At 47.8% G+C, this 21,320-nt stretch overlaps 1 protein-coding gene across 1 annotated transcript; it reads left to right on the top strand.

Moving 5' to 3' along the window:
* Positions 1-91: 91 nt before the first annotated feature.
* On the top strand, positions 92-20,992 carry ANKRD13B (ankyrin repeat domain 13B). The gene is made up of 15 exons (XM_006874180.1): positions 92-205; positions 14,838-14,973; positions 15,095-15,219; positions 15,307-15,352; positions 15,967-16,110; positions 16,192-16,381; positions 16,464-16,530; positions 18,038-18,119; positions 18,911-18,975; positions 19,170-19,300; positions 19,411-19,568; positions 19,693-19,845; positions 19,998-20,161; positions 20,238-20,314; positions 20,755-20,992. The coding sequence occupies exons 1-15, from the start codon at positions 92-94 to the stop codon at positions 20,990-20,992; spliced, it is 1,890 nt and encodes a 629-aa protein (XP_006874242.1).
* Positions 20,993-21,320: the final 328 nt, after the last annotated feature.

The raw sequence follows: 21,320 nt of genomic DNA, 5'->3' as shown, positions 1-21,320 counted from the left end.
CTGGCCCCCCGCCCCGCGGCCTCGCGCCCCGGCTCCGGCGCCGTCCCTCCTCCCGGGCCGGGCGCCGCGGCCCCGGCATGAGGAGCGGGCGATGATCCCTGCTAACGCCTCCGCCAGGAAGGGGCCCGAGGGCAAGTATCCGCTGCACTACCTCGTGTGGCATAATCGCTACCGCGAGCTGGAGAAGGAGGTCCGTGCCGGTCAGGTAAGAGCGCCGTCGGGGCGCTGCCTGGACCCTGCGACCAGGCACGCCCGCCTGGCGTGGGGAGGGGGCGCGGCGCGGGGTGTCCCGCCTCACCCGCGAGTTTGCAGAGCTTCTTTGTTCGCGGCCGCGGCTTTTGTATTTGTTGACCTGAGAGGGTGATGGGAGTGACCCCCGCCCGGCTCCCCTCTGACCGAGAGAGGCAGCCCACACGTGTTCCGAATCCTCCTAGATTAGGGTAGGAGCACTGTGTCCCTCTTCCGTTGGGGTAGGAAGGGGTGTGGGGGAAAGATTGCTTAGTCGTCTGTGTTCCATGTGGTGAGAATCCACCCCACTCAACCAAGCAGGGACACCTCCCGCGTGAACGTGCGGAGGTGGGAAAGGCCTGGATAGGGAGGGGGCTAAAGGTCAATCATGGAGACTGTGTGACACTCTCAGGCATTCTAGCGCCATCCAATGCCCCTAACCTCGTGTCAAGCGCTTTCTCTGTTTCCTTGAGACTGTGCAGAGAGCCTGGGTCCTTCAGAGCCTGGCTTAGGAATGGGGAATAAGGAAAAAGTCACCCTTGTGGTGAGGCTCAGAGGGGCCTTGTCCAGGTTCTGAAAGGCGCTCTCCTTCCCTCTAGTGCTGGGGCCTGTCTTCTAGGCTCAGAGCGAAGCTGGAGAGCACTAGCCACAGGACTTGAGGTTGTGGACACACTGGGTCCCCTGATTCCTTTTAGTCAATGAGAGTCAAGTGGGTCAGCCAGCTTTAGGCTAGGCAGTGGTGTCCAAGAAGAAAGACAGGGTGGGGTCTCTTGACTATTCTTTAGGGCCAAGGCAGGCACAGGTCATTGATGATGCCCAGCTCTGCCCGTGTCATGGGGCCAAGTGGTTAAGCCCTTGTTGCCTGGACACCTTGGATGAGGGACCTGTCCTGGGTTGCTTCAGCTGGGACCTCCCTGTTTGAGGCCCTGAGAGTGGTTAGCTCAGGAGTTGTCCTCCTTGGGACTATATATCTTTGGAGGGTCACTTCCTGAGTCACAGTCCAGCATAGTCCAGTAAATGTTGCAATGACGTGAGCCTCCAAGCATCTGGACTGGTCTGGGGGTCCACTCCTTTCTATCTCCACTTACGCAAAGACTCTCCCAGTTGCTCCTCAGACCGTGTCTCCATTTATCCATCCTAAAAGAAGTGGTTTGCAGCCCTAAGAGGTTTGATAAAAGGACACTAGACCCTATGGAAACAAAGATGAACAAAGCATAACCTGCCCTTATGGAGTTTTTGCTCTGGTGTGTAAACAGGGAGTGACAGTGTCGTGTGCAGAGTACTAAGACACAAGACAGCCCAAGAGGGTCTCTTCTTGGCTCCTCTGTACTTTCCTCTCCTTAGGGACACACCTCCACAGAGGGTACAGCTGGAGGGATTTAAATTGGACCTCAGAGGAACTTCCTAATGGTTCAAGGATTGTAAAACAAGGCTAGTGGCTGAATCTCTAGAATGCCTCAATCCCACTCTCTTGCTTGAGGGGTGGGACTTGAGGGAAGCCAATGCCCTGGAAGAAAAGACACACCCAGGCCTCTCTGACGGATGGGCTGAGATCAGCAGCCATCTTGCTGGGATGAGGTTGGGGTAGATGGCACTGGGGTCGGCTGCAGGTAGAAGCAGTTTGGACTCACTGTGTGTCCCTTTTCTCCCCCAAAACTGACACAGAAACTAGGCACCAGGATCACCACCGTTCCACCCTCCTGAACCCTCTCCTCCCTTTGCCCTGGTGAGCTAGTGTCTCCTTGAAATGGACACCGTTTGAGCTCGAACCAGGCCAGGGAAATATAGGGCACTGGCTGAAGTTAACCCTTGTCCAGACACAAAAAACCTGGGTCATTTCTCTCCTTCCCTTTGGGAAATTCAAGAAAGGTAGTATGGGTGGGAGAGCCCCTGCCTATACCCCTACTCTAGGGCAGACCCCAAGAGATGCTTGCATCCAAATGTGCCTGCATAGTCCTTAGGGCATCAGGCTTCCCCCTACCCCACCCCAGGGAGAGCTGAGGATACCCAACCTGAGTGTTCCCTGTAGGGGATGGGTGTGGGGCTCCTGCTTTACATCAGAATGGAAGTTCCTTTAGCTCCCTGGCATCCCAGCTGGGGGTCCCTGGCCTTTGGTGCTCCTGTCAGCAGCCATACCAAAACCAGCCAGGCTTCCCTCAAGTCCACAGCAGCCAGGTTTCTCCTGTATCCTCTTGGCATAGCTGCCTTTTCTTCACTCCAAGAAAGCCAACAGAGGCCCTCCGGTGAGCAAGCTTGGCTGAGGAGAAGGGTAGCATGAAAGGCTTCAGAGCAAGTTAATGGGTTTTGCTCAGCCCCATGTGTGTTAGCTATTTGAGAGCTGGAAGCCAGGAATGATGAGCAGATAGTAGATGCTTGGTAGTGTTTATTTGGTAAAGGAAAGGGTGCATGACCACAACTAGTGGCACCTGGCACTACAATGGTTGCTTAGTGCCTTGCTTTCTTGCTTTCTGCCGTGTACACTCAGGCCCCTGCCAAGTTGGGAGGGAGGGGGGGAGGGTAGTAGGCCAGTGGGTGTGCCAGTTTCCCCTTGCCTGGTACAGCCCTGAGGTTGGCACAGCCAGCTGGCCCTGGTCCTAGATCTGGAGTCATGAGTCTCTGGTGCTCCCCAGGAGACGGTGTTAGAATGCATAGCTCCTTATGGAAGGTGCTTGTGTCAGGAGGAGGGCTAAGGGGAGCAGGCACTTTGCAGTGGGCCAGAAAAGGGCTTTCCACCTGGGTTGTGAGTCCAGGGAGAGAGACCTTTTTTCTCTTCCTGGAACTGCCTCCACAATGGCCCTCCTTCCTGCTCTCAGCTTTCTGACCTCGAGGCAGTTAAGATTCGGCGGTAGGATGACTGGACTGTGAAATTCCTGGACATTCAGACAATCACTCTCCCACCAAGACTACTGATGACATCCAGGACCTCAGGGGGAACCTGTGATCCAAAGTAGGCAATCCTGGGTGTAGCATATCATCATAGCTTATAAATCAGGAGACAGAGCCACAAACCCCAAAACCCAAAAAATCAGTTTACTCAGTGAAGAGGGGAAGGGGCCATGTGGAATAGGATGGAAGGGGCAGAGGGAGTCAGTCATCAGGGTGCTGTCCCTGACCCCTATGGCCTCCTATTCACCTTGAGGGAACACCCCACCTCCCTTGCCCTTGAGTGAGCTCAGGCATACTTGTTCCTACACTCCATGTTAGGTGGGAGAGCTGAAAAGTAATGACCAAACCAGGCTCCAGGAATGGGGAAAGGAAGGAGTCAGGGAAAGGAGCTGAAGTATGAACAGGTGAGGCCCCAGGCTCATGACCCCTCACCCCTCTTCCTCAGCACACGTTTAGTGTACACATTTGTGGCCTTTTAAGACTTCGCTTGACAAAAGGATTCTGTTCATGCTGTACCTATCAGAAAAATACATACAGGGCTGCTATGAGTCACAACCGATTCAACAACAGTGCTTGTGGGTGTGAGGATATGTGTGTGCAAACATGCTGTTGATGAACCTGTGAGGTATACACAAGGAGACTCCTATAGAGCCAGAGGGCAGGTGGGCACACATGTGCTTGTACATTTAGGTGTACACTTGTACTATGTATGTGAAGGTAGAAGTACTCATATGTGTGAATGTGCATTCCTATGGTACCTGTGCACAGGTGTGTGTGTGTGTGTGTGTGTGTGCATGCATACATGCACGCACGTGCCTGAGAGGAGGCAGGGAGACTCTTCCCAAAGAATTCCAACTAAGCTCCAGAGAACCCAGCTTTTGACTTTAGCAGAGACCTGCTGGGTGAGGAGTTTCCATTCTCTTGATTCTTTCCATCCTGGCTTTGGTAGGGAGGATGGGGTGTTGGGTTTCACAGGAAACCTTTTCATTCCAGTAGTTAAATAGCTGTAAACCTTTGCTGAGGAGATTCATGAATTCTCCCACCGGGACCCAGGGCAAAATGCCATTTGCACTGTAGGCCCTGCTGTAGACTGGCAGTGAGAAGAGGGTGGGGGATGAGTTCCTTGGAGCTTTTTTTAAGGACTTCTTTATGGCTGGGTAAGGAGCCCTGGTGGTGCTGTAGGGTCAACACTGGAGTGCTAATGGCAAGGCTGGCAGTTCAAACCCATCAGTCACTTCCACGAGAGAAAGATGAGGCTTTCTGTTCCTGTAAAGAGTTACAGCTTCCACAAACCCTAGACAAGGTCATTATGAGTCAGAATCATTGGTGGGCTGGTGGGTTATGGCTGGGCAGTGAGCCCTGGTAGTGCAGTGGTGAAAACATCCAGCTGCTAACCAAAAAGTTGGCAGTTCAAACCTACCATCCACTCTGTGGGAGAAAGATGGGGTAATCGCTTCTGTAAGGTTTACAGTCTTGGAAGCCCTATTGGGCAGTTCTTTAAGAGGACTTCAAAGAGTTAGTTTTATTATCTTTTAAGTCCATTTTCGTACGAACATCTCACAGCATTTTTGAAGCTCATTGGTACGTTATCCTATGAGGCTGCTGTGAGTCAGTCTGCCATGGTTTGGCTGGGTTTGGTTTATGACCAGACGTATGTGGGGTCTATGTTGGGAAGCTCTTGGGGTAAGCCCCTGAGGATGCAATTGGGGTAGGGCAGCATCTCTCAAATGTCTGGAGCTGAGACACCAGAGGAGGAGGGAGCAGGCAGCATCTGGAGCCCTGGGGCCAGACAGGGTTTCCTGCCAGCTCCCTAGGGCCTTATTATCATCTGAAGCAGCATCTGGGACAGGGCAGATGGGACTCTTGGATGGCTCAGCATAGTCTTGGGGGCCCCACAGGAAGGTCTCCTGGTTTTCCTAGCCAGCTCAGGGTCTGTGGGTCATCTACTGCTTCAAGCTCTACCCAGGCTGTGGGCTGAAGAGCACAGCTCAGCAAAAGATACATGTGCTACCCCTCCTTTTGAGGGAGCAGGTGTGGAGAGGCAGCAGGGGACCCTGGTCACAGTTCACATCTCCAAGTTACAGCCTCTCAGGGGTCTGAGAGGACCAGGGACACTTTTTTTGTTTCACTGTTTGTAGTATATTTAAAAATTCAGAAATGCCAACACAGGGCTACAAAGAGTATATAAATAATTTCAAATGTTTCATTTTTGACAAAGGTGTTCATACTGGCCTTAAAATATTTAACTGTTGCTGGAAACAGTAGTTTGAAAATTTAAAAACAGCATTCTCGCTCTACCTTTCCCACCTCCTGATCTCATTCCCCAGATGTGACCACTTTGAATTCTTGGAGCTGTTTCTTCAGTTATTTAGCTCTATTATTAGAAATAATAAAATTATGTGGCTATTTCTTAGTTTATCATTTTTGCACTTTATGTTGCCTTCCCTTCTTCATGCATGTCCTTTCAATACAGTCATTTATTCAGTCCTTGGATAGCACAAACAATTACATGTTCAGCTATTAGCTGTCAAGATTTGCAGTTTGAATCTACTCAGAGGTACCTCGGAAGAAAGGTTCTGGCAATATATTTCTGAAAGATCCAGTCAGTGGAAGACAGTGAAAAAATGAGTGAGTGATTTAATGTTGGGTGAAAATTAAAACAAGGTTGTTGTTAAGTACCATTGAGTTGGTTCTAATTCATAGCCACTCATACAGGGTTACTAAAGAGCAGCTGGTGGGTTTAAACTGATGACCTTGTGGTTTGCAGTCCAGTGCTTATCCTACAGCACCACACCAAAATATACAAATAGATGTTAAAAATCCAAAAGAAAACACAATCAGTGTAGGGAACAGAAGAAATCTTCTTTGGACAAAATAGTAATTTACATCTTCAGAAAATTGGGAAATTGAGTTCATGCAACAAAATGGCACGTCCTGACCTCCCATAACTTCCCTTTCTCTCTCCCTTGCTTTCTACACTTCAGCTATTCCTGCACAGCTGCACCTGCCCTACTTCTCCCATCATAGTAAATGGTAACTCCATTCACTTAGTTTTCTCTTTCCTGTGGGAGGCTCCCTTCAAATGTCCAGTTACTGTTGGTTGTTAGTGCATATTGAACAGTGGGGCCTGGAGCTTATTGATGCATGGATTCTATCAGATGATGGTATGTCAAGCAGGCCTTTTCACTGTATCAGAGGTCTTTGGTGTCTTTAGTTTCTCTAATCTTCTGTCAGGTGTAGGATGGGGTAGTGGTGTGTGCAGTCTGGTTGTCAGAGTTTCAGGAGCTGAGCCAGGGAAAGGACCTGGTGTTTTATTGTCATTATGTAGACATTCACTCAGGTCCCCAATTTGCAGCCTCATTCTCTGCTCTGACTAATATCTCTGAGTCTGGTGCATCTCAGGTTCAATTTCTACAGAGAATAAACCTATAGTGTCCTGTGGTAGGGGAAGGGTGTGTCTCCCAACTTTACCAACTACCCTGTATTACTTCCTTTACCTCATTCTTTTTTCTTTTTTTTAAATAATGTTTTTATTGTGAATTGAGTGATAGTTTGGGAGAACATCAGTTTTACACTCATTGTTTCATTGCAATGATTACAATCTCCGCTGTTCATCACCATTCAATAGTATTTGCTTCTATTCCCTCTTGTTTTTTGGGGGCAGGGGGAATTTACACAAAAACAAGAATATATAATCATTTAAACAACCAAAGGACACATTCTGCAAGCCTGCCTCCTGGCTGCAATCACACAGCCTTCCTCTTTCCATGAATCCAGAGTCCTCAGCGGCTCCTTCTCTCCATGTCTCCATCTCTGCTTCCATCTCTGGTATCACTACTTATCTGGATAGGCTCCCACATTCCATTCATGTTCTTCTACCTTGATGGGCCTAGGGTTCTCTGTTCCTGGACTTTAAGATTATCTACTCCTCTCTCCCTCTTTTGTTAAAAACTACTACCTTTACAGTTGTGACAGTTGCAGTCATGATAACAGTTACTCACTATTGAATCATAAGAATCTTATTCCCATCTCCTTTCACCAAATCTGTCTAGACAAGATGAAAACTATTCAGTAGGGAGTCTACCTTCCCCCACACATTCTGAAACTAAACTCCCTCTTGAAACCTTGTAAGCCAGTCACTTCGTGCCTTTATAGCCTCTCCTTCCCCTTTTTAGGTAGCCAGTGTCTAAGTTGCCTGACCCTATCAACCCTGTGTGCAGAGGGGATAGGATTGATACTTGATGAAAACTCCTTCCCTCTCAGTTGGTATTTTGAGGTACTACATCCATAAGTATAGGCCAAGTTCATCAAATTATAGCAATTTACACTTGTTTCCTTTATCCAAAAAAAATTTTTTTTATCTTCCTCTAGTCAAGTTCTGATTATCAAGCCATTGAAGCTAGGTCGAATGGGTATGATCTACAAGTTTGGGCATTCTTGTGTGTCTCCCCTCATTTCCTGTCAGCTGGATGCTTCACTCTCGGATCTAGCCCTTTGTGGCTATGTCCTTGTCCATGGGCTCAGGTATCTCCAGTTCTCATGACACTTTAGCCTGTACCTCACTCTTAAACTCTGCCATTCCCACTGCGTGCAGACCCTGAAACTTGTAAAATCTTGAGGTGGGAGGAAGGTGATCTTGCTATATGTGGGGGGTTCCCCTCTGTGAATGCATAGGTTCTAGCTTCCTTTGTTCCCCTAAGTTAATTGTGATGCCCCTGGACGCTTTCCACGTATGCTGACATTTTTTTCTCCTTATTATCATGGGTTTTAAACATTTTACTGACATTTTCATAGTTGCCTACAAATTTACCTTTCCGACACTCTTCATTCTTTTATGTAGTTCTGAGTTTCCATTTGGTGCTGTTTGCTTTCCACCTGAAGAACTTCCTTTAATATTTCTTGCATGTCTTCTGGTGACAAATTATCTTAGCTTTCATTGGTATGAGAAAATCTTTACTTTCCTTTAACTTTTGAAGGATATTTTCACTGGATATAGAATTCTAGGTTGATAGTTTTTCTCTCCATTCCTCAGAAACCTTATACAGGGTCGCTATTAATTGGAACAGACTCAGCAGCACTTAACAACAAATTTTTCTTTCAGCACTTTAAAGATGTTTTTCCATTGTCTTCTGGCTTACATTGTTTCCAATGGGAAGTCTGTTTTCCCATACAGTTATCTGTCACTTAACATCCACAGTATGTTCCATGAAATACAATGTTACAAGATTTGTGAACACCATATGTGATAGTTAAGGTTTTGTGTCAACTTGACTGGCCAGGATTCGTAGTGGTTTGGTAGTTAGATGTAGTAATTTTCCACGATGAGATCTGCTATAAGCAACCAATAAATTGAAAGAAAACTTTCTGGGGGTATGTATGGCCTGCTTCCAAAATATTAGACACTCAGGCAAAGTTTCCTTCCTTTTCTGCTGGGTCTGGATTCTGCATCTGGCTTGTTATCCAATCTCTGGTTCTTTGGACTTGAGCCAGTGGCCTGATTTATTGCCTGAGAGTCACCAGCAGCTAGCCCTCTTACGTGCCTGACCTGCCTACTTGTCATCTGACCTGCCAATCTTGGTTCATCACTCCTGCAGCAACATGAGTCAGAAGTCTGCAGCCTGACATATGACCAGTGGACTTGGGACTTGTCCACCTCTACAACTGTGTGAGCCATTTCCTTGATATAAACCTCTCCTAATATATATGGAGTCCTGGTGTGGCACTGTGGGCTACTGTGTCAAGACAGCAAAGTCCTTTGAACTGCAAGATCGGTGGTTCAAGCTCACCACTTGCTCCTTGGAAACCCTATACAGGGTCGCTATGAGGCGGAATCAACTCAAAGGCACTTAACAACAACACCAGCATATACACAGGAATCCTGGTGTGGTGCTATGGGTTAATGCACCAGACTGCAAAGCCGTTTGAACTGCAAATGAAGTGTGGCAAGGGACCCATGCTCATGGGATTCAAATTCACTGGTTTTATCATATTCATCATCCTGAATAGCTGGCTTGATTGGATGATTTGTTGTTGTTGTTGTTAAGTGCCTTCGAGTCGGTTCCGACCCATAGCGACCCTGTACAGGGTTTCCGAGGGTGTAAATCCTTACGGGAGTAGAAAGCCTCATCTTTCTCCCGCGGAGCAGCTGGTAGTTTCGAACTGCTGACCTTAAGGTTCGCAGCCCGATTCGTAACCACTACGCTACCAGAGCTCCTTGACTGGATGATAGAATGACCTTTTAAAGACACAAATATGATACCAGGTAGGTGGCAATGAGTATGAGTATTGCAGAACACTTAATTGTGCTCATGAGGAATCTGTACATGGACCAAGAAGCAGTTGTTTGAACAGAACATGGCAACACTGAATGGTTTAAAATTAAGAAAGGTGTGTGACAGGGTTGTATTCTTTCACCATACTTTCTCAACCTGTATGCTGAGCAAACAATCCAAGAAGCTGGGTTATATGAAGAAAAATCTGGCATCAGGATTAGAAGACTCATTAACAACCTGCAATATACAGATACAACCTTGCTTGCTTAAAGTGAAGAGGACTTGGAATATTTACTGATAAAGATTGAAGAGCACAGCCTTTGGTATGGGTTGCATCTCAATGTAAAGAACACAAAAATCCTCACCACTGGACCAATAGACAACATTCATATCAATGGAGAAAAGATTGAAGTTGTCAAGGACTTCATTCTTCTTGGATCAACTATCAACATTCATGGAAGCAGCAGTCAAGAAATCAAACAACGTATTACATTAAGCAAATCTGCTGCACAAGACCTTTTTAAAGTGTTGAAGAGCAAAGATGTCAGCTTGAGGACTAAGGTACGCCTGAACCAAGCCATGGTATTTTCAATAACCTCATATGCATGTGAAAGCTGGACAGTGAATAAGGAAGACCTTAGAAGAATTGATGCTTTTGAGTTGTGGTATTGGAGGAGAATATTCAAAGTGCCATGGGCTGCCCCAAGAACCAACAAATCTGTGTTGGCAGAAAGAAGTACAGCTGGCTATTGTGCTCCTTGGAGGCCAGCATGGCCAAACTTCATCTCTCATACTTCGGACATGTTATCAGGAGAGACCAGATGCTGGAGAAAGATATCATATTTGGTAGAGTAGAGGGTCAGAGAAAAAGAGGAAGAACCCAAGTGAGATGGATTGCCAAAGTGGCAGCATCAATGGGTTCAAGCATGGCAAGAATAGTGAGGCTGCCCCAGGACTGGGCAATGTTTCATTCTGTTGTGCATAGGGTCGCTATGAGTTGGTACCGATTCGATGGCACCTAACAACAACAGGTGGCAATACCTTGCAGGATTGGGGCAGTGTTCTCCAGGAGGCTTGTATGTGCTTTAAACCAGTGTCCAATATATTATGCTATTTCTCCAACAGCCAGGATTCACAGGTCCAGGAAACAAGGGATGGAAGGGGGAGTGTCACTACTCACTAATACTCCTAGTGATCCATTCACAAAATTTTTGTTTCCTGTCCCTGTGACTCTATGCTCTTTAGCTCTGGACATCTTCATTCCAAAGAGAAGAATACTCCCATCTGGAGACACAACATTGATTCCATTGAACTGGAAGTTAAAAATGTCCCCTGACTACTTTGGGCTCCTCATGCCTCTGGATCAACTGGCAAAGAAGGGAGTTACTGTATTGAATATGTGATTGATACTAACAAGGGGAAATTGGGTTGACATTAACTATATAATAAAGAATATGTGTGGAATACAGGAGATTCCTTAGGACATCTCTTAGTATTACCATGCCCTGTGATTAAAGTCAGTGGTAAACTACAGCACTACACAACTCTAATATGACTAATAGCTCAGACACTTCAGGAATGAAGGTTTGGTTTACTCCACCAGGCAAAGAACCACAACCAGCTAAGGTGTTTGCTGAGGGCAAAGGGAATATAGAATGGGTAGTGGAAGAAGGTAGTTTTTCCAGCTACAGGCATGTGACCGGTTGCAGAAATAAGGACTATATAATTGTTATAAGTATTTTTTCCTTGTATGCGTTCATCAGATATTTTTGCTTTGTTCATTTGTAAAATATGAGATGTAAATGGGATCATTGTATTTTCAGTGGTTACACATGTTAGTTGTGTCGTGTTAGGAGCGAATATAACTTTGTAATTGTCTTTATTTAGAGATAATGTGTATGGTTAAAGGAGCTATGTTCAGTTGCCAAGTTGACAAGGGGTGGGGTATGACAGTTAAGGTATTGTGTCAACTTGACTGGGCCAAGATTCCCAGTGAATTCCATGAACATGGGTCCCTTGCCACACTTCATTTGCTGTGGAGTTAGTAAGCTTGGCAGTTAAAATGTAGTAATTCTCCATGAAGAAATAAGCTATGAGCAGCCATTCAACTGAAAGGAAACTTCCTAAAGGCTGTGGCCGGCTTCCAGTATATTGGACACAAAAGCAAAGCTTGTTATCCAACCTCTGGTTGTTTGGTCTAGAGCCAGTGACCTTGTTCTATTCCCTGTTGATCCTGGTAGTCACCAACTAGCCTTCTTACCCTGCCTGACCTGCCTGTCTGCCATCTGACCTGCTAATCATGGTTCATCAGCCCTGCAACTTTGTGACTCAGACCTGCAGCCTGACATCTGATCAGTGGGTTTGGGATCTGCCCACCTTTGCAAATGCATGAGCCATTTTCTTGATATAAATATCTCTTTTGTTGTTGTTGTTGAGTGCTGCTGAGTTGGTTCCAACTCATAGTGACCCTGTATAGGGTTTCTGAGGAGCAGCTGATGGGCTTGAATTACCGACCTTGTGGTTCACAGTCCAGTGCTTACCCTACAGCGTCATGCCAGGTGTGCGTATATATGCTTTGCTGTTTTGTTTTTTTCTCAAGAAAACACAGATTAAGACATATTAAAACCTTATGGGAGCCCATTTATAATTATCCTTGTTGCTGTTGCTGCTGATGCTGTTGCTATTGGAGCTGCTGGTGGAAGCTGGAGAAATAAGCAGTGATGTTGGTTAAGATGGTGATAACGGGAGCAGAAAGAAAAGAAGCAAAGAGGAAGAGAGTGGAGTGGGACCAACTCTATTTGCTCTCCCCCCTGCCTGTTGGACAAAGTCTGAGAGTCATGCTCTCTGCTCCACCTGCCTATATCCCACCTGTGGCCCAGTGCTGCAAGAGTCTGGGTTTGGGGTCTTTAAAGTTGTTAAGGGGAAATAATAAAGAAAAGGATAGCTGCTTTCCTTAAAAACACACACACAACAAAACCTTTATGGGACTATGGATGCATTGGACATTGTTCAAACGGATGTTAAGCAACACATACCTGTATTTGTTCTTCCATACATAATGTGTCTCTTTTCTATGCCTACTTTTTAAGACTTCGTTTTTATCACTACTTTTCAGTATTCAATTTGACTACCATGTGAATTTGTGCTTATTTTATCTGGAGTTAATTGAATTTCTTGGTTCTGTGGATTTATAATTTTCATCAAATTTGGAAAATCGTGGCCGTTATCTCTTTGTCCCTACTCTGGGATTCTAACTACACATATGTTAGCATGGTTGATAATGCCTCACAGGTCACTGAGGCGCTGCTGATTTTTGTCAGTCCTGTTTTGGCCTCTCTCCGTGCTTTAGTTTGATGAGTTGTATTGCTGTGTCTTCTAGTTCAGTGCATTTTAAAATTCTGTACTTTATAATTTGCTGTTAGTCCCATCCAATGAATTTTTCACTGTAGATACTGTACTTGTTTGTTATCTCTAGAAATTCTGTTTGGTTCTTTATTGTATCTTCCATTTTTCTCCTCATGAACATCTTATGCATTTTTTAAAAAACTCTTGAGCATATTGACCTAATTCCATCATCTTTATGATTTCTGTGTCTGTTTCTACTAAATTAATTTTCTTCTGGTTATAGGTTATATTTCCTTCTTGGAGTGTCTAGTATTTTTTAATTAGATGTTGGACATTTGTAAATGTTATGATGTTAAGCATCTGGACTTTATTGTCTCCCTTTAAAATGTGTTAGACTTTGTCCTGGAAGACTAAATTGAGTTACTTTCAAATCAGTTTGATTACTGTGAGGTTTATTTTTAATCTTTCGTTATTGTGAAATTTGGTATGTTGTTGTTAAGTGCCATCAGGACAGTTCCAATTCATAGTGACTCTGCGTAGGGTTTCCGAGGGGTGGCTGGTGGGTTTGAATTGCTGACTGTGTAATTAGCAACCCAGTGCTTATCCTACAGTACCACATCAGGTGAACTTTTTCTTTAGAGATAGTTTGGCTCTATTACTAAAGCAGAATCTTTCTGAGATCTGTATTGAATATTCTGTATGATCAGCACTGACTCTCTACTCTAACTGGTTGGAGCTCAAATGTCTCCCTGCCCTGGGTGAACTCCTCTTTGCATTGTCTTGTTGAGTTTCAACCTAACATGTAAAGTTTAGTATTCAGCAAAGACTCAAAGGGACCCCAATCAGAATTTTGCAGCTTTTTTTTTTTGTATAGTTTAGCTCACTCCTCTGTGAAAATCTCCCCTACATGTAGCTTCTAGCCACCTGAACTTTCTTGAATCCCTGTCTGTCTCCTCAACTCAGCAAGACCACCATGCTTTGCTGGGGATTCCCCTCTCTGAAGTACAGTCTGGAATGTTCCTGCAGGCAGAAATTCAGAGCAATCATAGGCTTCTCTTGTTTGTTTCCTTCTCTCAGGCATCAGTGTCCTGGACTACATGTTGCCTAATGTCTGAAAACAATTATTTTATAGATTTTGAAATAATTTCTTATTTATGGCGGGAGAGAAATTTTAGTTATTCCATTATGGGTAGAAGTTGAAGTCTTTCATTGACATTTTAAACACATTTTGGAAAGGAGAAGAGGAGTTGCATGAACATAGTCAGTACACTATATTTCCTAGATATATTTAATATTTACATTCAACAAACATATATGCTTTATTAGATAACAAAAATTCCATGTAATGTAATCATGCTATAATCATAAAATAACAATAGATGTTATTGTTGTTAGGAGTCCTGGTGTGGCACTGTGGGTTAATGCGCCAGACTGCCAAACTGTTTGAACTGCAAAGTCGGTGGTTCAAGCTCACCAGCTGCTCCTTGGAAACCCTAAACAGGGTCACTATGGGTCAGAACCTACCCAATGGCAGCATAGCAGCAGCAGTTGTTCAGACTCATAGTGACCCTATATAGGGTTACCAAGGAGCAGCTGGTGAGTTTAACCCCCAAGCTTGCGGTTAGCAGTCCAGTGCTTATGCTACAGTGTCACACCAGGACCCCAACAATAGACAGGATTCATAAAAAATATTCATGCGTAGTGTCCACAAGCACAAGACATCGATTTGAAGTTGTACCATGGCTATGTCCCTAACAGTGTACAGTCATATTGGCTATAATCTAAATTTGTGGTCCTTCCTAAATGTGTGACATAGGACCCCTCCTCCCCCAGGGCCCTGACTCAAGCACCTTCCTTCACCAGTACCCTCTCTGGATGGCTTTTCAGCCCTAAGCTAACTCTTCACAGGCAAGCCTCTTGGCCTCGAGGAGGAAACTTAGGGACTTAAATGGATAGTGGGGGAGGATGGCCCCAGCTCATCACTGCAGTCTTTTCTGTTGCCCTGTGTGGTGAGTAAGGAGCAGATTGCTGCTTGCTTAAGGGTTATTGGACTCAGGTGGGCTTCTTCAGAGGCGACCAGGACTACATCTTGAATTCCTTATCCAGGTGGACATCGAGCAGTTGGATCCCCGTGGTCGGACACCCCTGCACCTGGCTACTACACTGGGGCACCTCGAGTGTGCTCGCGTGCTTCTGGCGCATGGTGCAGATGTGGGCAGGGAGAATCGCAGTGGCTGGACAGGTGGGCACCCTGGCTTACCCAAGCCCCACAGCCAGGCTCTCCCAGCATGTCTTTGCCTCTGGTTGGCTGAAGGGAGCCCTAAGCAGCTCCAGCCTTGTGACCTTGCCTTCCCCTCCCCCAGTGCTTCAGGAGGCTGTGAGTACCCGGGACTTGGAGTTGGTGCAGCTGGTACTGCGATACCGAGACTACCAGCGAGTGGTGAAGCGGCTGGCAGGCATCCCTGTACTCTTGGAGAAACTGCGCAAGGTGGGGCCCAGCCTCTCAGCTTCCCCATCATTACCCTTGAACCCCATTTCTATCACAGGTTTAGTCCATTCTCCTTTTATTCTTCAGGCCCAAGACTTCTACGTGGAGATGAAATGGGAGTTCACTAGCTGGGGTAAGAGGGGCTGAAGGGGGCCTTCTCTTGGCACTTTCCCACTTCAGTGTTTCTGCACTTGCTGCTCTCTCTTTGAAGCATTCTTGCCATAGCTCTTCACGTGACTACTTCTCATCTCTTAGTTCTCAGTTCAGCTTAGCTTTCCGACTGCTCCTGATATGCTCTTGATTTCATGGTTGTTTCTTGCACTCTGTAATGACTTTGTTTATTTGTTACCTGTCACTCTTTGTCAGAAGGTAAGCTCCAAGAAAGCAGGGGTTCTCCCTTGTTCAATATTTGATGTCCAGTGACTGGAATAGTGTCTGGCACATAGTAGGTGATCAGGAAATAGTTGCTGAATGAAAGATCAAGTGAATGAATTAACACATGGTGTATACTAGGGTCTCTGTGGTGACTGAGATCTCCCTGCCTCTGGCCTCCACTTGCTCCCATGCATACAGATGAGTGGGATCTATATTGGTGCATATGCATCTGTTGGGTGAGAGCTTGTCAGTCAGTCCTCTCTCTCTCTCTCTTCTGATTCCACCACTGACCCCAAGCCCCATGCCCTCAGCTGGCCCAGGCTGAGTGGGCCAGGCAAATCAAAGCCACCTCTGACCTCTACTTCCATGCAGTACCCCTGGTGTCCAAGATCTGCCCTAGTGACACCTACAGAGTGTGGAAGAGTGGGCAGAATCTGCGGGTAGACACCACACTCCTGGGCTTTGACCACATGACGTGGCAGCGAGGGAACCGCAGCTTTGTCTTCAGGGGCCAAGGTCAGCCTGGCAGGAGGTGGGGCAGGGGTGGTGGTGGGTCACAGCACCATATCCCAACCCCCTGCTGTCCTGTGCTGGCAGATACAAGTGCCATTGTCATGGAGATTGATCATGACCGGCGTGTCGTATACACGGAGACGTTGGCACTGACTGGGCAGGACCGTGAACTGCTGCTGGCTGCTGCCCAGCCCACAGAAGAGCAGGTGCTAAGCCGAGTCACTGCACCGGTCGTCACCACACAGCTTGACACCAAGAACATTTCTTTTGAGAGGTAAGTGGACATGGCCTTGGTCAGCCTGGAGCCAGCCTGTTGGAGTGCCTGCCTCAGCTTGGTGGTCACTCTCTTCCCCTAGGAACAAGACTGGCATCCTGGGCTGGCGCAGTGAGAAGACTGAGATGGTGAATGGTTACGAAGCCAAGGTAAGGCCATGGCCATGGGTGTCAGAGCAGGCACACTCTTGTCTGCAGCAAAGTAACCAGTGTTTTCCCGGCCATGATGGTGCAGAGGCAGTACGGAATGGAGAGAAGGGCACGAGACTGAGAGTCAAATGATGAGGATGTTGTTGTTGGTATGTGTGTGGAGTCAGTTCCGACCCATAGTGACCCTGTACAGGGTTTCCGAGGCTGTAAATCTTTACAGGAGCAGAAAGCCTCATCTTTCTCCCACGGAACAGCTGGTAGTTTTGAACTGCTGACCCTGAGGTTAGCAGCCTGATTCGTAACCACTACGCTACCAGAGGAGTCCTGGTGTGGTGCTGTGGGCTAATGCATCAGACTGCAAAGTCATCGTTTGAACTGCAAAATTGGTGGTTCAAGCTCACGAGCTGCCCTTTGGAAACCCTATACAGGGTCGCTATGGGTCGGAATCAACTCAACAGCATTCAACAACAGCAACAATGTTACCAGAGCTCCTTAAGTGATGAGGATAGCCAGTGTTTATTGAGCACTTACTGTGTTCATGATCAAAGCACTGTTTTGACATCTTAAACATACATACATGTATATACTTATTTTCATATGTACACACATGCACGCACACACGTGTGTATGTGTATACATGTATATATACATACATATACATATTTATTTATTCTCATTTTCACAACAGCCCTTTGAGGTAGGTATTATTATTCCCATTTTATGGATGTTCCTGGAGCTTTTTCCATAATATTTAATATTCATAGCTGAAGTAGGGATTATCAACCCCATGTTATGATAAGGAAATGGGGGCTTGGTTTCACAGAAAGTGGCAGGGCTGGAGTGCAGAAATGAAGAAGACTGTCACTCTGAGACCCCTGCATCACCTAGCACATGGGGACAATGACCAACAAATATCCAGTGTGCAAGGTTCTACACACATTGTTTCCTCCTGGAAGCCTTCTCTGGTTCTCTTATGTTCTGCAGCATAAGAGCATGTTATCACACCATACTGTAATGGTCTCTTTTCTTGTCTGTCTCTCCAACCAGATTGTGAGCCTAAAGGGGCAGGGTTCTTGTCGGGTGTGTTCCTAATGCTCATCCCAGTGGCTGGCACATAAACCCAAAGGAAACCAAACCCACTGCTGTCAAGTCAGTTCTGACTCAGCAAACCTAGAAGACAGAGTAGAACTGCCCCATAGCGTTTCCAAGGTTGTGATCTTTATGTAAACACACTGCCACATCTTTCTCCCTTGGTTCCAACCTGCCAGTCTTTCAGTTAGTGATCAACCACTGCATCACCAGGACTTGACTGGCACATAAAAGGTCCTAAAAAGAAAGGTTGTTGAATGAGTAACAAAATGAATGATTTCATGTATTTACTACCCAAAGGTCTGGCGCTTGGACCAAACAGCCGCTCCAGGAGCCTTCCTTAGAGGGAGTGTTCCTTGGAGGGGGTGGGGATGAGGATGTGAAAGCTCTCTTTGAATCCTTTTCCATCTGCCCCCAGGTATATGGAGCATCCAATGTGGAGCTCATCACTCGGACACGGACAGAGCACCTTTCAGAACAGCACAAGGGCAAGGCCAAAGGTAATGGGACAGGGCCAAGTGTGCAAGGTGTTACAGGACTGAAGGAACCAGCTCTGACTTCAGCATCTCCCTCAGTCTTCCCTCTTGCCATCCTAGCAAGAGCCAGGATAGTCTATTCAGGATCAGTAAATAGATTTCAACTCAATTGCCAAGCCTGACTGATTGGCAGTGGCTGCCAATCCCCGAGTACTGCTAAGAAGATTCTCAACATCTGAGCTCAATGGGAAAGAATGCTATAATTGATAACTAATGTTTGCATTGAGTTAAGAAAAGGACAAAAATGTCATGTATATCATTTGTTGCCCATTCTTGTCTAGTGGGACGTCTCCTAGGCAGACGTCAAGGGGACCTTGCCATTGATTCTCTGTGTATGTTGACTCCACACTTGGTTTTTCTAGTTACCCTGTCTAAAATGGAAAGACGTAATGCCTCTTTCACAGAGGGAACAAAATGAAGTCATTAATATGGAAATGCCTGCAGGAAAACACAGATATACATATGCATATCCCAGAACTGCTCACAAAGACAGATACTTTACCATCCAGTGTGACCAACCTGGGCCCTAGGCCTACTTTTCTTCCTGCTGTTCTTGCAGTACTTCTGTCCCCTGACCCCAAGAGTCAGTCCTCTGTCACCTTCAGATGAAGGTACCTGGGTATGTGGTGTGAGTGATCAGCACCCCCGGCACTCCAATAATCAACCTCCTCACTAGGTCTTCGGTACAGTCCCTCCCAATGAGGTACCCAAGTGTATATAGAATTGTTTTCTTTGATCTGCCACATTTCTTGTAGGTTGTAAGACACCTCTGCAGTCCTTCCTCGGAATTGCTGAGCAGCATGGGGCCCCCCAAAATGGGGTGAGTCTGTACCAGGGCTGCTCCTGTGTGGAGGGGTATGGATGTGGCTCAAGAAGAGGCCTAGGAGGCATCCTTCTTAGTATGGCTCTGTGGACCTCCTTTGCACAGTACCCAAGGCAGGGGGGACAGATACGAAATGGCTAACCTGGCATCAGAGACTAGAAGGCTCATGGGCCCCTCCCCATGTGGTACAGACCCTGGTCACTCAGACTCTGAGCCAAGCCAACCCCACTGCCATCACCGCAGAAGAATACTTCAACCCCAGCTTTGAGCTTGGCAACCGTGACATGGGCCGCCCCATGGAACTGACCACCAAGACACAGAAGTGAGGCTCCCCGGGTGCTGGGTCGGGGTGGGCAGGGCAGGGTTTCCAGGAGGTACTGGGAGACCATGGCTCCCTGCAATGGCCCTCACCCCTTGGGATCTGGGGGGCAGGTTCAAGGCCAAGCTGTGGCTGTGTGAGGAGCATCCCCTGTCCCTGTGTGAGCAGGTGGCCCCCATCATTGACCTCATGGCCATCAGCAATGCACTTTTCGCCAAGCTCCGGGACTTTATCACTCTGCGCCTGCCTCCTGGCTTCCCGGTCAAGATTGGTGAGACCTGCCCTCCTCAAATTCCCCTTAGCCTCCTCCCTGCCTGTGGAGGATGGGATTTAGATGGGGGTGGTGAGGTATGAAGGGGTAGGCAGTGGTCCTGATGATGATTCCTCATCCCCAGAAATCCCGATCTTCCACATCCTCAATGCCCGCATCACCTTTGGAAACCTCAATGGTTGTGATGAGCCAGTGCCATCGGTGCGAGGCAGCCCTAGCAGTGAGACCCCTTCCCCAGGCAGCGACTCCTCTAGTGTCAGCAGCTCCAGTTCCACAAGTGAGGCCCTGTACTACCCTCTGAACCTGTCCTCCCTTATCCACCCTACCAAATCCTTGCCCCAACCCTCCTTGGGTGCAGCACCACCACTGGTGGAACCCTGTGAGATGGACGCACCTCCCACCCCTCATCCTCAGTCCCGTGCTCCCCAGCCTCCTGTCGTGCCTGCGAGATCTCCCCAGCGTTGTTCGAGGCCCCCCGAGGCTACAGCGTGCTGGGTGGCCAGCGGGAGTCAGTGGTCCGTGACGACGATGATGACTTACTGCAGTTCGCCATTCAGCAGAGCCTGCTTGAGGCAGGCAGCGAGTATGACCAGGTATGTCCCCAAGGCTGCACAGGGCCGGGACTGCAGCACCATCATCATCGCTAACTGGACTCAATCCCTCCCTCAGGTTACCATCTGGGAGGCACTCACCAACAGCAAGCCGGGAACCCACCCTATGTCCTTTGAGGGTCGACGACAGGACAGGTTAGTGCTGGCTGAAGAGCAGGAAGATGCCTATCTCCCACCCACTGTCTTACACTCTACACACAAACACGTATATCCACCACATTCACCCACCCCACCCCAACCCCACTCGTGCGTCAGATGGGTAACCTTCTTCAAACTGCCACCACAAACCCTACTGGTATCAGGATAGCTTCTACCAACACCCTTTCCTGGCTCTGGGACAGTGCTCTGGTGGTGGGTGGGGAGCAGAGTTCAGTCCCTGCCACCTTTGGGATGTCATGGTCTGGGTGGCCATGGATGGTGAGGACGGTTTTGAAGGGCTGGGATCTGCTGCCATCAGTGAATACCAGGTGACAGAGAACACATCACCTCCAGTGGTGAGAGGCCTTGTCAGCCCTGCCCTCACCCTCTTGCTGCCTCCCGGTCCTGTTTACCTACCTTCTCTGCCTCATCACCAGGAGCGCTCCGCCCACGCCGCAACGGCAGTCTGCACCTCCAGCGGCCCCTGTGTCAGGCCCCAGCCCTCGGCGGAGCCCGGGTCCACGCCCCAGCAGCCACGTGTTCCAGAGCTACGATGAGCAGCTGCGGTTGGCCATGGAGCTGTCGGCTCAGGAGCAGGAGGAGCGGCGACGGCGCGCGCGCCAGGAGGAGGAGGAGCTGGAGCGCATTCTGCGACTCTCACTGACCGAGCAGTAGCGCCCCCTGCCGGGGTCCTCGGCCACGCCATGTGGGACCCGCCTCAGGCTGGAGCAAGAAATGCCCCTGCCCCGCGCCTAAGCTGGGGCTGGAGATGAGACTAGAGTCACCACTCTGGGGTGCAGCAGCGCACCGGCGCGGGGAACCTTTCTGGGCCAGGCCCTGGAGGCAGCTGGCACGGCTCGGCCCCCCTGCTTGCTGTATCCTGACCGCCCTCTTCTCCCCCTTCTCCTGGGCTCAGACCCATCTGAGGACAGAGCCAGGCATTCCTGAGGGGAAGGTGAATCCATAGAGGAGCTGTGTCTCCATCCCTTGCTCCTTCTGGCCG

The sequence above is a fragment of the Chrysochloris asiatica genome, unplaced genomic scaffold (assembly GCF_000296735.1).
Source record: "Chrysochloris asiatica unplaced genomic scaffold, ChrAsi1.0 scaffold00266, whole genome shotgun sequence".
NCBI classification, from domain to species: domain Eukaryota; kingdom Metazoa; phylum Chordata; class Mammalia; order Afrosoricida; family Chrysochloridae; genus Chrysochloris; species Chrysochloris asiatica.
Note: the sequence above shows the minus strand (reverse complement) of the source record. Positions and strands in the feature narration are given on the sequence as shown.